Here is a 14,621-nt window from a genome sequence, read left to right as displayed (position 1 = left end):
ATTTAGCACCACAGTGCGATCCAGACCCTTCACAGATTTACTGCCCATGTTCTCCACCAAGCATGTAGATATTTATGCCAGGCGTGCTGGACCGGTAACTGCTTCCTCACAGCAAATGCAGCTCATTTATAGTTGATTATACATGATTTTGTGAGGCAGACTGCAAAAGGTCTTTTGTCTTGTTCGCTAGAAAAAATAGCTAATTATTCTTAAAACAAGATCAGAATATGTTACATTCACGTTTGTCTACTCTTGAGGTTTATTTTGAGTAAGAATGTGATTGTTTCACGGCTGGAGGCAACAGAACAAATTAATACCTCATCCAGACTGTTTTAAGTCCCCCACCTCATGCCCCCTTTTAGAGCAGTAAAATGGGCCAAGATTATTAATGAATCCAATTGAATATTCATTATTTAAATATCTGAATTCTCCCGTTGCCTGTTAAAATGAAAGATAATCAGATGTCAAGGAGTGAAAGCCTCAGAGTGAATAGTTGGAGTGGTGCAGGATTCACATAGGATCTTCATTTAAGTGTAATGCAGTGGTTTAATATATTATATCGAGTGTTTACTGGGATATGAGCTGTATCTCTGTATTACAGAGCATATGGTAGCCGTTTGTGCTATTTTGGATTATAACATCTGCTCAGTGAATGACTATACAATCGGCATGCCTCTAAGCAAATAAAATGTACATATTGTCCATTTTAAGCACTTTAATTATTTATACAGATGGGTACTTTTTTGCAGAACTGTTCTAATCAGGTTTTGTGTAACTTCCTAGGAAAGACAGCTCTTGAGTGCTTGGCTTTTTGTAGACAGACATTTCCTTTCAGTTTTCTACAATGGAGACAACTATTGTTCCAGGCGTAAAACTAAAATGATTAAGCATATTTGACGATCGATCAGATTATGTAACCCATAACATTTTTGTCCTGCATTTTGCAGTTTTATCAAGAGTGTGTCATACTATTATCTCTCTAGGTTGCCATTGACTTCACGGCATCCAATGGGGACCCTCGCAATAGCTGTTCCCTGCACTACATCAACCCATATCAGCCGAACGAGTATCTGAAAGCTTTGATAGCCGTGGGGGAGATCTGCCAGGATTACGACAGGTTAGTGCTGGTGTTCCTGCTGATGGAGGTGGACACTATCCTGTAGGTTTGCAATTTTTCTTATTTGGAATTTAGTGCATGCAGAATGTCTCTGAAAGTTAGTGACTGTGCTGTAATGCTCAAATGTAGAATGAACAACTTTTTTGACTTCTGAGTCTTTGTAATCTTTCTTCAAAATGATTAGCTCCGCCTCTGACTATCCTTTTTGGGTGATGTCACGTAGGCTGCTCAGGCCATTGGTAATTTTAACCAATATCAAAATAGCTATTTAGGCATTGTTTAAGGCTACCTGAAAATGCATGCCAATATTTCATATATTAAATAAGTTGGCAAAACAAAAAAATCAGTTGCCTCAAAAATTTTAAGTTAAGAAATTCAAAGTTTAAGTAAGCAGAACTGGCAGATTTTAATTTTGTACTCAAACATTTTAATTATTGTTAACTTGAAATGTTTGAGTACACTAATTCATACATTTAACTTAAAATGTAACCTTAGTGTAAACATTTTTATTAATGTAAACTTAGCTAGCTGTAACAAGCTAATTCAGAAAATGCTAACTTGCTCAACTGCTAACAATAGTATGGTATAGCACTTGCTGTATGAGTATATAAAGCATTTAACATACTTGCTCTCAAACCAAGCCGCATGCACCACTTGTCACCAACTCTCCAAAAAAACACATTAAAACTCTTCTAAATTAGCATAACAAAACATTAATCACTACTAAATCTCCCTCATTTAACATTAATTTTGCACAAAAATACATTATATAACACTTGATTTTAGCATTTACTCTCCCTTTCGAGTGCCATGGGCAAAGCATGCTGGGAAATAGAAATCCCAGCCCAGTTTCATTTAAACTTAAGTTAGTCTAAATTAAAAGAAATGAGTTCATACAACGCAAAACAATTAAACAGTTCAGTTTACTTAAAATATATCAGTTCTGTGAACTTGAAAGAAAAAGAAAGTTAATTTGATTGAACTAATTTGTTTAATTGAAGTTTGTCCGATTCAAACCAGGTAATTATTTTGAACGTTAGGGTTTACAGTGTGGTTATCGTTAAAAGGCACATATTATACTTTATTTTACCTTTCCTCTAGTGTGTAATATAGCTGTTTGTGCATATAAACATTCTGCAAAGTTACAAAACACAAAGTCCATGCCAAAAGGAGTTCATCTCTCCAGCAGAAAACACCTTCCTGAAATGCGTTGTTTGTAGTCTTGCCATTATTTCTGTGACTTAGCTCTATCACCATGTTTCACATTTACATAATGCTCACCTACTGGCTGCTTTGGCCCACTGTCAGTCAGTAAGTGATTTTGAGGGTAAAAAACATTCCATGTAGGTAGTACATTTGAATTTACTTTGCGATCGTTAAAAAAGTATTCTCTATATAGTATGAATATGGCTAGTGTGAATGAAATGCAGATGTACATACGTTTTCGAATACTGTTGCTGCGTCTCATTTCGAAGGCTGCGTCCTCGCATTTGAAGGCTGCATACGTCATCTTGGCGGTCTCATTTAAGAATAGTAACCATTAGATTTCAAAGTAAGACAAGAATTACAGTATTTTACACATCACGAGCAATAACAGTCAATTTTATTACGGTTACTTTTCCTAAATACGACATCCTTGATGACGTATGCAGCCTTCAAATGTGACTTCCAGAGGACGCAGCCTCCGAAATGAGATGCAGCTTCTGTATTCAGACATACGTACTACTCTTTTGGCATACTGGAGGTTTTTCACATACTATATATGGAAGTATTTGATTACGGATGCAGCGATTGTATGGACTTCCGATTCTGATGCCATAGTTACCATAGATATTATACTGTTTACAGCTGCTCACGAAGCCTCAGGAGATGAAACCTGATCATGGTAAGGGGTGTTACATTTCTGACACACACTTTAAGTGGTTGACCAATAATGAGAATGCATCAGCTGACCGATCAGATCAGACTGGGCTTTTCAGAAGGCAGGATAATCTAAAACATATAGTGTTTCAGGCAGAAGATGAAAAGAGGTGCTGCAGCAATGTATAATTATGAGAAAAATGTTTGGGTTTTTTTTATTCATGAATCATACCCCAAAATAAAAGTATGAACTTGGTCATTATATGGGCACTTTAATACAATGAAGTACAGCAGTAGTAGCCAAAATTGAACAACAAAAGGAAGTGTTACCATTTTAACACACCAAGATGCTCTGGAGGGTGAATTTAACCTCCAGCCTCCTCTTCCTGTTCAAAATACCTCATCAAAAGTGGGTGCCGGCAGTATTTCAGGAAGAGAGTACTCCTCCTCAGCTGACTCGCATTCAGGTCTGGAATGCTCACTTTTCATGAGCCAATCAGTTCCCAGCAGATAAAAACAAGTCCAAGGATGGATTATGGACCAGGCCAATGGGGCCAGTGCCTCAGGGTCTCTGACTACCAGAGGCTTCAAACTGAGAAAATCCTAACAACAACAAAAAACAACAAGTCACTACATATGTAAAATTATCATAGAGACATTTAGAACAGTGCTTGAATGTGTGCCGCTGACTGGTGGCACAGTATGAAATTAACAAAGAACAGAGGAAATCTTTTCATGGAACCTTGTCAGCACTGACAAGAGTCTTTTGAACGACTTATCGCAGCTGTGATGTTGTATTCTCTTGTGGTATGTTATTGTCTCGTGCAATATGCGCATGAATTTATTCTCATAACTATATTCCTTGTAATTGAAACTGTGATAAGGGGTGCCTCCGATAAGAGTGGTGCCATGAGGCCTCGTAGGACTGCAATCCTTTGTGAACTGCCATGGAGAAATGTGTTGAATGTGCATTTGTAGTGTACTTCAAATCTTAAAAGTATTATAAAAGACTTTTTCAAAAATGTCTTTTCCCCCTCAAAAAAAACTGTATTTGCAGATAATATAATTTTAATGAAATAAAAGGCCATTTAAGTGTACTTAAAGAGAATACTTGTTTATGACTGTTTCTTAACACAATTAAGTACACCTTTAAAAAGTGCACTTTTAGATTAAAAGATTTACTTTAAAGTACATTTTTTAAACTCATTGGCCCAGTTTCACAAATAGGGCTTAGATTAAGCCAGGATTAGGCCTTAGTTCAAATGAAGTAATAAAGTAATGAAGTACTTCAGGCAAATGAAGTAATTATGAAATTACAAGATGTACTTAAGTGGGTCAAGAAGCACTCTAAATTTCATCTTATTGCATTTAATATAAATTTAAACTATAGTACATTTTCATTTAATTAGCATGCAATTAAGTGTCTGAAAACATTATACATTCAGTTCACACTTAAGTATATTCTTTTCAAGTCTATTATTTACATAATAAGCACTCTTTTTGAAAGCATACTTTTTCACAAGGGTTAGTTCCACCCAACCTTTTTTCTCATTAAATATTCTGTTAATCTCAAAAATTTGTCACAGTATAGAAGTAAATTGGGTTGTGAATACAGTTTTATGTAGATGCTGAACAGTATACATCTTTAATTTAAAGGATTAGTTCACTTTCATATAAAATTTTCCCGATAATTTACTCACCCCCATGTTATCAAACGGTTGAAGGTCAAAATTATAGTTTCAGTGCAGCTTCAAAGGGCTTTAAACGATACCAGATGAGGAATAAGGGTCTTATCTAGCGAAACGATCGGTCATTTTCGAAAAAAATGTAAATGTATATGCTTTATATAAACAAATGATCGCCTTCCAAGTGCTTCCGCCAAAACTGTACTTTCGTATTCTTCAAAAAGCTTACGCTGTATGTCCTACTTAGAGAACGAATGCAGCGCCAGTTAAATTTTTTTCCATAAGTACAATAGGGAAGGCGTAGGACATACATCTGGTATCGTTTAAAGCCCTTTGAAGCTGCACTGAAACTATAATTTTTTCATCAAAAACCTTAATTTCTTTTCGACTGAAGAAAGAAAGACATGAACATCTTGGATGACATGAAGGTGAGTAAATCATCAAGAAAATTTTATATGAAAGTGAACTAATCCTTTAAAAGGCATAAATAACCCAGTTAGATGTTTGTTACTAAGTTAAATGGCTTAAATAACAAAGACCTTCGTACAATGCTAGGGGGATCACTGAAGTAAGCTTGCCTGGAGGCTGTTTGTTGACTTTGAGGCTTTGTTGGTTAGCTCAGGTCACTATAAGATATCAGGGGTCCATCCAATCCAATGACCGAGGCTGAGTTCTTCCTCTGGGCTACATCCTAATAACCCATGGCACCGCAGATCCTGCTAGCGACTGGTGCCAGGGATTCGCCAATGTCTGTAGTCTGTGGCTTATTAAACGACTCTGCTTGTGGAACCTCAGTGTGAGAGACAATAGGAAGAAATCTGAACTGACTAATCAGCCAAACAGAATTTCCCTTTATTATTTGGTCTTTATTTATCCAAACTAAAAACTAAAGCATTGTGTGTGGGTGGTTAATATAGTTGGTGTATTCTCTCTAATTGTGCGATGCTGCAATTTTCACCTTCCCCTTTCCTGCCTGATTCAGAAAATTGTGCATTAGTGTGTTCAGGGTGTTTCTTTCTGGAAAGGCATTCACTGTTTGTCTTTTAAACAGCCGTATCCCATGATCATTGATTCTGTTCCTGTTTTATTTAATGGTAGTTCTAGATTCACAATGACTAAATCAATATTTGCGTAAGTTGTTGTGGGCTTACTACAATTAGCCTCATAGGAGCTGGTTAATTACCGTCTTAGACATTTATAATGAGATCTGTTCCAAAGGGAGGATTCTCTCCTCAGATCAAAGCCAAATGAGTCAACAGATATATCCTCCTAATGGACAAAAAGAAGAGACATTATGCTTAATGAAAAAGCTTAACATATGAGGGTGTTTTTTCAAACTTGGCCACGTTTAGCCCTGTGCACTATTTTTCTACAAACAATGTCCAACAGTATATACATACATATATATATATATATGTGCATCACAAGAGAATTCTGATTTTTTTTTTTTTTCTGAAGCAATGTAATTCTTAAACTGTGATGGGAATTAAATTTCAGTAACATTTTATTTTACAGTGTCCTTGTTGCACATTACATGCATAGCTATAAATTGTGCAATAATAATTACATAATTGCAATTAACCTAAATCAAACACTAATACTAACCCTAACCCCACAGTAAGTATGTGTTGTTAATTAATTACTCAGTACCTAAATGTATAATTACACTGTAACAAGGACACCTTAAAATAAAGTGTGACCAAATTTTCAAACATATTTTAAATAAAATTGCAAACGTCTTTGTGTTGGTAAGGCTAATTTCATATATAACATTTTATGTATCCTACAGTAAAATACAGTTTAAAAAAATTAAATAATTTTCCGACAAAATGTGTTTATTTTTCATAAATATCAACTGGAATATATGAAAGTGCCCATAGTGAATCCATGACATACGTTACAGAGAATGGCCGTGTCCAAAATTGCATACTCTCTGAGTATGTACTTCTTTTGAATAAATATTTAGATTGCAACCTTTAAAAAAGTATGTTCTATATCATGGGTATCAAACTCAGCTCCTGGAGGGCCACAGTCCTACAGAGTTTTGCTCCAACCCTGGTCCATGCCCGTAGTTTTCAAATAAGCCTAAAGGACTTGATTAGTTGGATCAGGTGCGTTTAATTAAATTTGAAGCTAAACTCTGTATAGGGGCTGTGACCCTCCAGGAACTGAGTTTGACATTCCTGTTCTATATAGTATGAAAGTGTGTGGTATGAATATAATCTGGGCGTACTACATCCTTCATGTTGTCATTATCATGTGACTAGTAAAGCGTCAGTTGTGTCGCTTCATTGCCATTCACAAATCCTCCTGTAGCCTACCAAAAGTAGTAAGTAATCCGGGTGCCTTTCACCTTTTATGAATACTGTGAATTTGGATATAATACTTTTTTTGCACAGTTTTTTTTTTTTTTTTTTTACCTTAGATATAGTAGGGAAGTAGCCTATACGATTTTGGAGGTAGACATTTTAAGGTAGACATTTAAATAGTGTGAAAAAAAGAAACAATCAAGGACATAATCAGAAACTAAGAAAACAGAGTAGGGAAACAGGGACTAACTACAATGGAACAGAATGTCAAAATAAGAGCAAACAGAAAATAACCGTGACATAACTCACCCTCCCAGAAGGTGCATCCTTGCATTGTAATCGCAAGTCCAATGGTGGAGGGAGGGAGGGGGTTTAGGAGTTGGGCATGGAGCTGGTTATGGGGACCCTAGGGGAGCCAGCGGAGGATGAACCCACAGTGAAACCGCCAGAGGGAGAAGCCAGGATGGAGCTTTGGTGGAAGGTCTGGGCGAAACCTAGGAACTGACTGGCAGAGCCAGAGCGACAAGGGACCAAGGTGGAGCCAAAGGTACGAGGGAGCCCGGTGGAGCCAGAGTGTTGATGGATCATGGTTGAGCCAGTGGAACACAGTGCCTGGGCGGAGCTGACGGGCTGACAGTTCGAGGTGGATTCATTGGCCTGGAGGCCCGAGGTGAAGCAGGGGAATCTGCAATATCTTGCCCAGCTGCTGATCGTACAGACTAAGAGGCCGTTCACACAGAACGTGTTTTCTAGTCCAATGCGCTACTTTTCCATTGTTTTTCTATGTAAATACACGCTAGACAGATGTGCATGACCGTTAAGCTCGCGTGTCGCGTCTTTTGCAGAGCCTCACACGTTAGCACCGCGTTTTTAAGTTGCAGTGTCAAGTTAAAAGAATTTCAACTTTTACACGCAGCGCCGCTCATCAATGTCAGTTCCAAAACAGTGGACCAATCAGAAGAACTTGGAGGTGGGGCAAGCATTGCAAACTTCTGTTTACAGTAGCAAGTTGGCATGGCAACTGTTTTATTTGTTATTGCATCACGTCTCAAAACCCTTGCGTTCTGCGCTGCTCTTTTTTTAAAAACCATTCCTGAGTGTCTCGCGTTTTTAGATGCAAAGACGCGTTCTGTGTGAACGAGCATCTAAGGCAGAGCTGGAGAGTTGCATGGAGCTAGTAGAGGGGGTGGATCCAGGGGGTGGTCCAGGGGACTGGACTGAGCCAGTGTATAGGACGGGAACAATGGAGGAGGAAGGACTCCATATGGGACCGGAACATCTAAACAGCTGGATGGGACCAGAGTTAGGTAATTAATGGTGGTTCAACCTTGTCCCCACTAGTGGTTAGTGGGGACTAGGGTGGGACTTTGATCAGTGGACCACAGATCTATCAGGCAATGGTCCATTCCTGGCTCTGGGATGGACTGGACAGTGTGTGCGAGCTCTGGGACGGCCCTGGTGGTAGGGTCTAGCTCTGGGACCGACATGGCGGTTGGCTCTGGCTCTGGGACGAACATGGTGGGTGGCTCTGGCTCCATAGCGGGAGTGGGCTCTAGCAGTGGATCTGTGGTGCACTTGGGGCTCATGGTCTGTGGTGGGCTCTGGCTCTGTCTTAGGGCCCATGGCTGGCACGGGGCAGGTGGGTTTCTCCTCCTCTGCTTTGCAGATGATGAAGTGGGATCCACAGTGGAGCATCCACTCCACATACTGGGCAATTTTCCCTTGAGGACCTTCTCCAGGCAGGTGTACCTTCGATCACTCATTAACGCTGGTATTGTAGGACACACACAGTGAGCGGTCGGGGAAGTGCATAAGGCACACCAGATCTAAAAAGTTCTTCATGTGGTCCTAAGGGAACACTCTTATTGGTCCATGAGCAGAAGTTCACAGAAGAAACACCTTTCTTTGTATTACTCATTTTGAGGGTTGATTATTATGAAACAAACAAGAAACACAACAAGGACATAATCAGAAACCAAGCAAGTGGAAACTAAACAGAGTAGGGAAACAGGAACTAACTACAATGGAACAGAATCTTGAAATAAGAGCAAACAGAACATAACCATGACACACACATAGAGCTCACCAAATATGGTAAATAGAAGCTGAAACCGAACTTGCTTGATGAATGAGAACAAACCTTGCATAAGCTAAAACATGCTTGTGTGACATGTGAAAACAAACCTCATTGGTTCTTATGTGTCAAGCAAGCACGTTTGTGCTTCCGTTTACCAAATTTGCTGTTCTTTATGTGCGTTGACCAATGTTTTTTTATGTTTACATGTGAATAAATGCGACTATATAAATCGTTATAAGATAAGATCTGGATTAAACTGCTCGATTCAAATGGATTACTTTTACTATGTCTTTTTGTACTTTTTAATGTGAGAAAGTTTTAGTTGCGTGGACTTTCAGTGGATGGACAAAAAGGATGAGAAAATATTAAAAGTATCTTCATTTGTGTTCTGAAGATGAACAGAAGGTAAATGGGTTTGGAATGACATAAGGGTTAGTAAATGATGACAGAAATTTTTATTTTTGTGTGAACTATATTTGCTGAAAGATGCTTGAAGTTCTCCTGGGTCGTACACCTACGCTGTGTGGGTTCCCTGATCAGGCTGAAAGGGTGTGTTACTCATCATCACAAATCAGTTGACTGCGCGAAGTTACTGTAAAAACAGGATGGATCATGATCATGCTAGTGGGATGGTGTGGGTTTTGTTTGTGCCCTCCCCCCCCTATAAGAGGTAGAATTTGGCTCTCATGAGCTGCCTACTATCTTAAAGGTGGCATGAAATGGAAGTTGTGATAGTCTTTTCATCCCTATTGTGACGTATATCAGAGTGAAATGGCTTCTCGAACAAGAAAAAAAATGTAGAGTGGGACTTGTTTTGTCCATGGGGAATTGATTGGATGGTTGCTATTGGTCGATCTCATGTGAGTGACAGGTTGTCCTGCCCTCACACCAGTAAACGTGTCAGAAGACAGGAGATGTCGCTGCAAGAGGGTGGGGAAGTTATTTTGGTTAAAGATAACAAGGGCACATGAATTAAAAAAAAAACAACAACCCAGAATTGTTGATTTTAATTGGTGACTTTAACTGATCTATATCTGCCATTCAATACAAGTGAGGACATACAGTAATAGTGAGATACTGTAAGAATTGTCCTTTGCAAACAATTTTACTTGATAAACCAGCCTGGTCTCATTGTTTATACGTAGGTATTTGTACATATAATTTACAGGTATAAAAACACCCAAGAAGATCTCATGAGTATTCGTACATATTTTATGTAAAGTTTGGTTCTATCACACATACATTTGCTTATGTTTATAGACACTAAAATGTACAATATTGATGTATTGACAGCATAACATAAATCATTTACACATAAACAATTTTTCTGACACACAAATACATACTGGAATAGAGCTTGACCTAGTGTGAGTTTGCAAAAACATTGCCTAAATATGTGCAGTCAGTGATGTCAGCTGAAAAAGGAAATAGTTTCAAAGTGAGTTTTTTTCTTTGGAATAACATGCATAGGTGAATCATTCACAAAAAGACAAGAAATGTGCAAAAGCATATGTTGCACATTTGCATATATTGTCATTGCAGAGTTGAAGTGTGCCTTAATTATTTTATCTTATTTTATGTGTGGATAAAGACTCTTTGCAGCAGAAATGCTTGTGGAAATCTTCTATTCACATTCATATAACCGCAGCTGCATTGACAGATACACTTTGCTTTGGGGGTATATTCATCCCACTGCATTTTTCTGATAATGGTAGTGAAAATAAGAGGATATTGATTTCATTTTGCCTGCTTAATGCATTGCCTTGGTGGGCAGAGAAAATGGCAGAGAGAGAATTTACAAAATGGCTGTTTCCTGAAATACACTGCCTTTCACATGTGGTACAGCTGTGTCAGATAATATCTAAAACAACGGTAACCATTGAGACCTAATCATATACTAATTAAGATTTTATAATTCAAATACTGAGATGTCTGCATCTGAGATTCTTTGCAAGCCAAGACTTTGGTAGTATGACTCATTCACAGGCCAAAAAAACAATTAACACAGCTCCACATGGTAGGCTAATTACTGGTGCATGTATTGTTGCAGTTGTTCTCAATGCTTTGTCAGAGCCAATGTGACTTTGGCAAGCAGCATTTCACATTGTTGCTGCTGTATAGCTCCCTGCTGGTTGTCCTTTGGGCTTTTATTAAAAGCAGGATTAGGCCTCTTACAAGCCTAAGTTTGTCCCTGCTTCTCGTTTGAGAGACTGGGCGGTGGTGGCAGTCTGACTGCCCTCATCAGATTCTGCTGGAGATGTGCTGATGTGATCTCTCAGAGGAGCCATGATAAAAGTGCTGAGGAACATAAAAAAGACCATTTTCTCCTGGTGTACTGGCTTGAGAGGGAGAGAGCAAGAAAAGCTCTTGCTTTCGTAATTGTTCAGCTTTTAGAGCCATTTGTGCCTCTGTGGATGGCGTGATGGATGTTCTCCAATTGCCATGCCTGAAAAACACTATAACCAGTTTATGTTGGTGCATCCACATATTTGATTTCATTATGGCAAAAAACATTGGAATGAAGCTATTGTTTTAAATCAAAATGCTGAATGACATTAAGGACGCAAGTAATTGGAATAAGTAAATGGAAAATGACTGAATAATATGGATGCACTCCTTGTGACCCAGTTTCACAGAGGCCTATGAGTAAGCTGAATGCTTTTGGGAAGCTGAGAAGGCACTATTTTTTACTCATTTGCAAAGCAGTTGGCAATGAGGGAAGAAGTCACAGTTGTCGGAACAGCTTGCCTCGCAATCACGGATGTGTGAATGTTTAGCATGTCAGGCATCATTGTATCATACATATAAATCATGCTGATGGATAGAGCACATCAAAAAATTCATTTGGAGTGCTGAAATATGGCAGGGAGGGCTTGGGAGCATGAAGAGGATTTTATATTTTTATATTTATTTTTTATTTGATATTTATAAAACGGTTAGTTCCTGTCCTTGATTCTGATTGGTCAATAGCTGTGTTTTATTCACTATAAAACACGGCTATGACCGCTTCACCCAACGGTTCTGTGTATCACTACACAACACCCTTAGCAACCACTCTTAACAATGTAAACTGTTTGTTCTCAGTTGATATTGTTCATTGAAGCTTACTGTATTATGTAGAAGAGTATTGTGAGAAAGAGGTCGAGTGAGCGAGTTTATTTTCCTTCAGGTCAGTCCTATGTTCATAATAAAAAATCTGTTTAAATGTCCGATGTATTATCTTGTCCTTTTAACATTTAAGGGGTTTTCCCGTGACTGACAGCGCTAGTCAAAGCATTTGTTAGTTGTGTCTTGTTCCGTGTTCACAACAGTTCAGTCTTTTCAATGTAAAAGTCTTCGCTACTGACTGACACACTCATAAAGACAGTCTTTGCCGCCATCTAATGGTGTAATAATGTAACTTCTGTTGCTGTTCACGGTGAGGGACTATTTTTTCCAGCGGAAGGAAGGCTTTTAGAAAAAGTTTACTTCATGAAAGTTGCATTGACACATATTTTAGGCTTTAATATTTGTATTGTGTGGTAACCGTTTTATAAAAGCAATAAGATACTCAAGGCTAGTGCTATAGTCACGTGACTTATTCACAATACAGCACAGCCTTTCGTACATTATTGCTTACTTATATTCTTAAAATTGATTAAACAGGTGTGACTGTATGGTGAAAAATTGGCAAACTTTGCATACAAATCAGAATGATTCTCATTACTATATATACTATATTACTGAAACTAAATAAAAAATCATTTCTTGAAATAAAATAAACATTAAAATAAAATAAAATAAAATATATATTTAAAAAAAAAAATATTTGAGCTAGTTCTGGATTTTCAGCTTCATGTTTACAAACTGATTTGCACAAATTTTGCATGTATGGTGGAAATAAACTGGAAACGAATGAAAGGTCAATCAGCAGCAGAGAATGAAAACTGAATCTGATATTAGAAATATGGTTCTATTTGTTCTTCAAGGGATGTTAGATTTGTGATTGCAACAGCAACAGGTGTGTAAAATAGTGACATGTGGAAGCCAGGTGGTGCTGACCCGTTTAAGCTACAGATTGTCATCAGATTTCATTCTCATGCCTTACTTCACATGATGAACAAATCTGCCAATCTTACACACATGATGTTTTTGCAACCCACCTGCCAAGTTTTTAGACAATGTCAGTAAATGGAGCAGTAAATGTCATATCTCTAAATTCTGATGGATGATAATGTTGCAGGATTTTTCCTCTAACTGCTTGTAGGGAAGAAAGAAAAATGACAGCATGACAGCTTGGAGAGCAACAGCAGTTATTATTTACTTTGCGTCTCCATTAAACTAAAGTAAGAGTTCACAATCAATCAATCAATCAATCAATCAATCAGTCAGTCAGTCAGTCATTCATTCATTCATTCATTCATTCATTCATTCAATCAATCAATCAATCAATCAATCAATCACTTTCATGTCATTATAGGCCCGTATGATTTACTTTCTTTATAGATAATACACAAACAATAAATGTTTGCGAGCTACAGTGAAACTTGAGATCTACAGCTATCATATGGCTTCAGAAGACTTGGCATATCGAGTAATGCCCAGATTTTTTCCTGGAGGTATAGAAATATTGTCTTTCATGCTGTGCAGTTGTTTTGCAATCTTTGCAATCTATTTTAAAAGATGGGTGGCTTTTGTTACACTATGTCTAACAAAATAACCAAATAACTGTATCACATGACAAATTGATGTTTGCTTTTGCTTTAATATACACCTATACATTTTCTAAACACATCAACACAAAATATTTAAGTGTTTTATTTTTATATGCTTTCTTACTTTTTCTTTAAACTTAAAGGGTTAGTTCACCCAAAAATGAAAATTCTGTCATTTATTACTCACCCTCTTGCCGTTTTACACCCGTAAGACCTTCGTTGATCTTCGGAACACAAATTGAGATATTTTTGTTGAAATCCGATGGCTCCGTGAGGCCTGCATAGGGAGCAATGACATTTCCTCTCTCAAGATCCATAAAGGTACTAAAAACATATTTAAATCAGTTCATGTGAGTACAGTGGTTCAATATTATTATTATAAAGCCACGAGAATATTTTTGGTGCGCCAAAAAAAACAAAATAACGACTTATTTAGTGATGGCCGATTTCAAAACACTGCTTCAGGAAGATTCGGAGCATAATGAATCAGCGTGTCGAATCAGCGGTTCGGATCGCTTGTCAAACCGCCAAACTGCTGAAATCACGTGACTTTGGTGCTCTGAACAGCTGATTCGACACGCTGATTCATTATGCTCCGAAGCTTCCTGAAGAGAGGAAATGTCATTGCTCCCTATGCAGGCCTCACTGAGCCATCGGATTTCAACAAAAATATCTCAATTTGTGTTCCGAAGATTAACGAAGGTCTTATGGGTCTGGAACGGCATGAGCATGAGTAATAAATGACAGAATTTTCATTTTTGGGTGAACTAACCCTTTAAGGATGCGTTTTGGCCTGTCTTTACGCCTGTTTCCCCTTGCTACATAAACAAATGCATATTTTTTTATATACTATTCTTATTTTCATAAATATGTGGAAAT

General features: G+C 37.8%; 1 protein-coding gene across 2 annotated transcripts in view; it reads left to right on the top strand.

Annotated features, from left to right (window-relative positions):
- cpne7 (copine VII) overlaps positions 1-14,621 on the top strand; it is an 80,117-nt gene that overhangs the window by 40,077 nt on the left and 25,419 nt on the right. For both annotated transcript variants that reach the window (XM_051901145.1, XM_051901146.1), the window contains one exon: positions 984-1,117. In XM_051901145.1, coding sequence (XP_051757105.1) covers positions 984-1,117 — 134 coding nt within the window. The remainder of the gene's footprint in view (positions 1-983; positions 1,118-14,621) is intronic.

This window comes from Ctenopharyngodon idella, chromosome 7 (assembly GCF_019924925.1).
Source record: "Ctenopharyngodon idella isolate HZGC_01 chromosome 7, HZGC01, whole genome shotgun sequence".
Lineage (NCBI taxonomy): Eukaryota > Metazoa > Chordata > Actinopteri > Cypriniformes > Xenocyprididae > Ctenopharyngodon > Ctenopharyngodon idella.
This window is presented reverse-complemented; position numbering and strand designations above follow the sequence as displayed.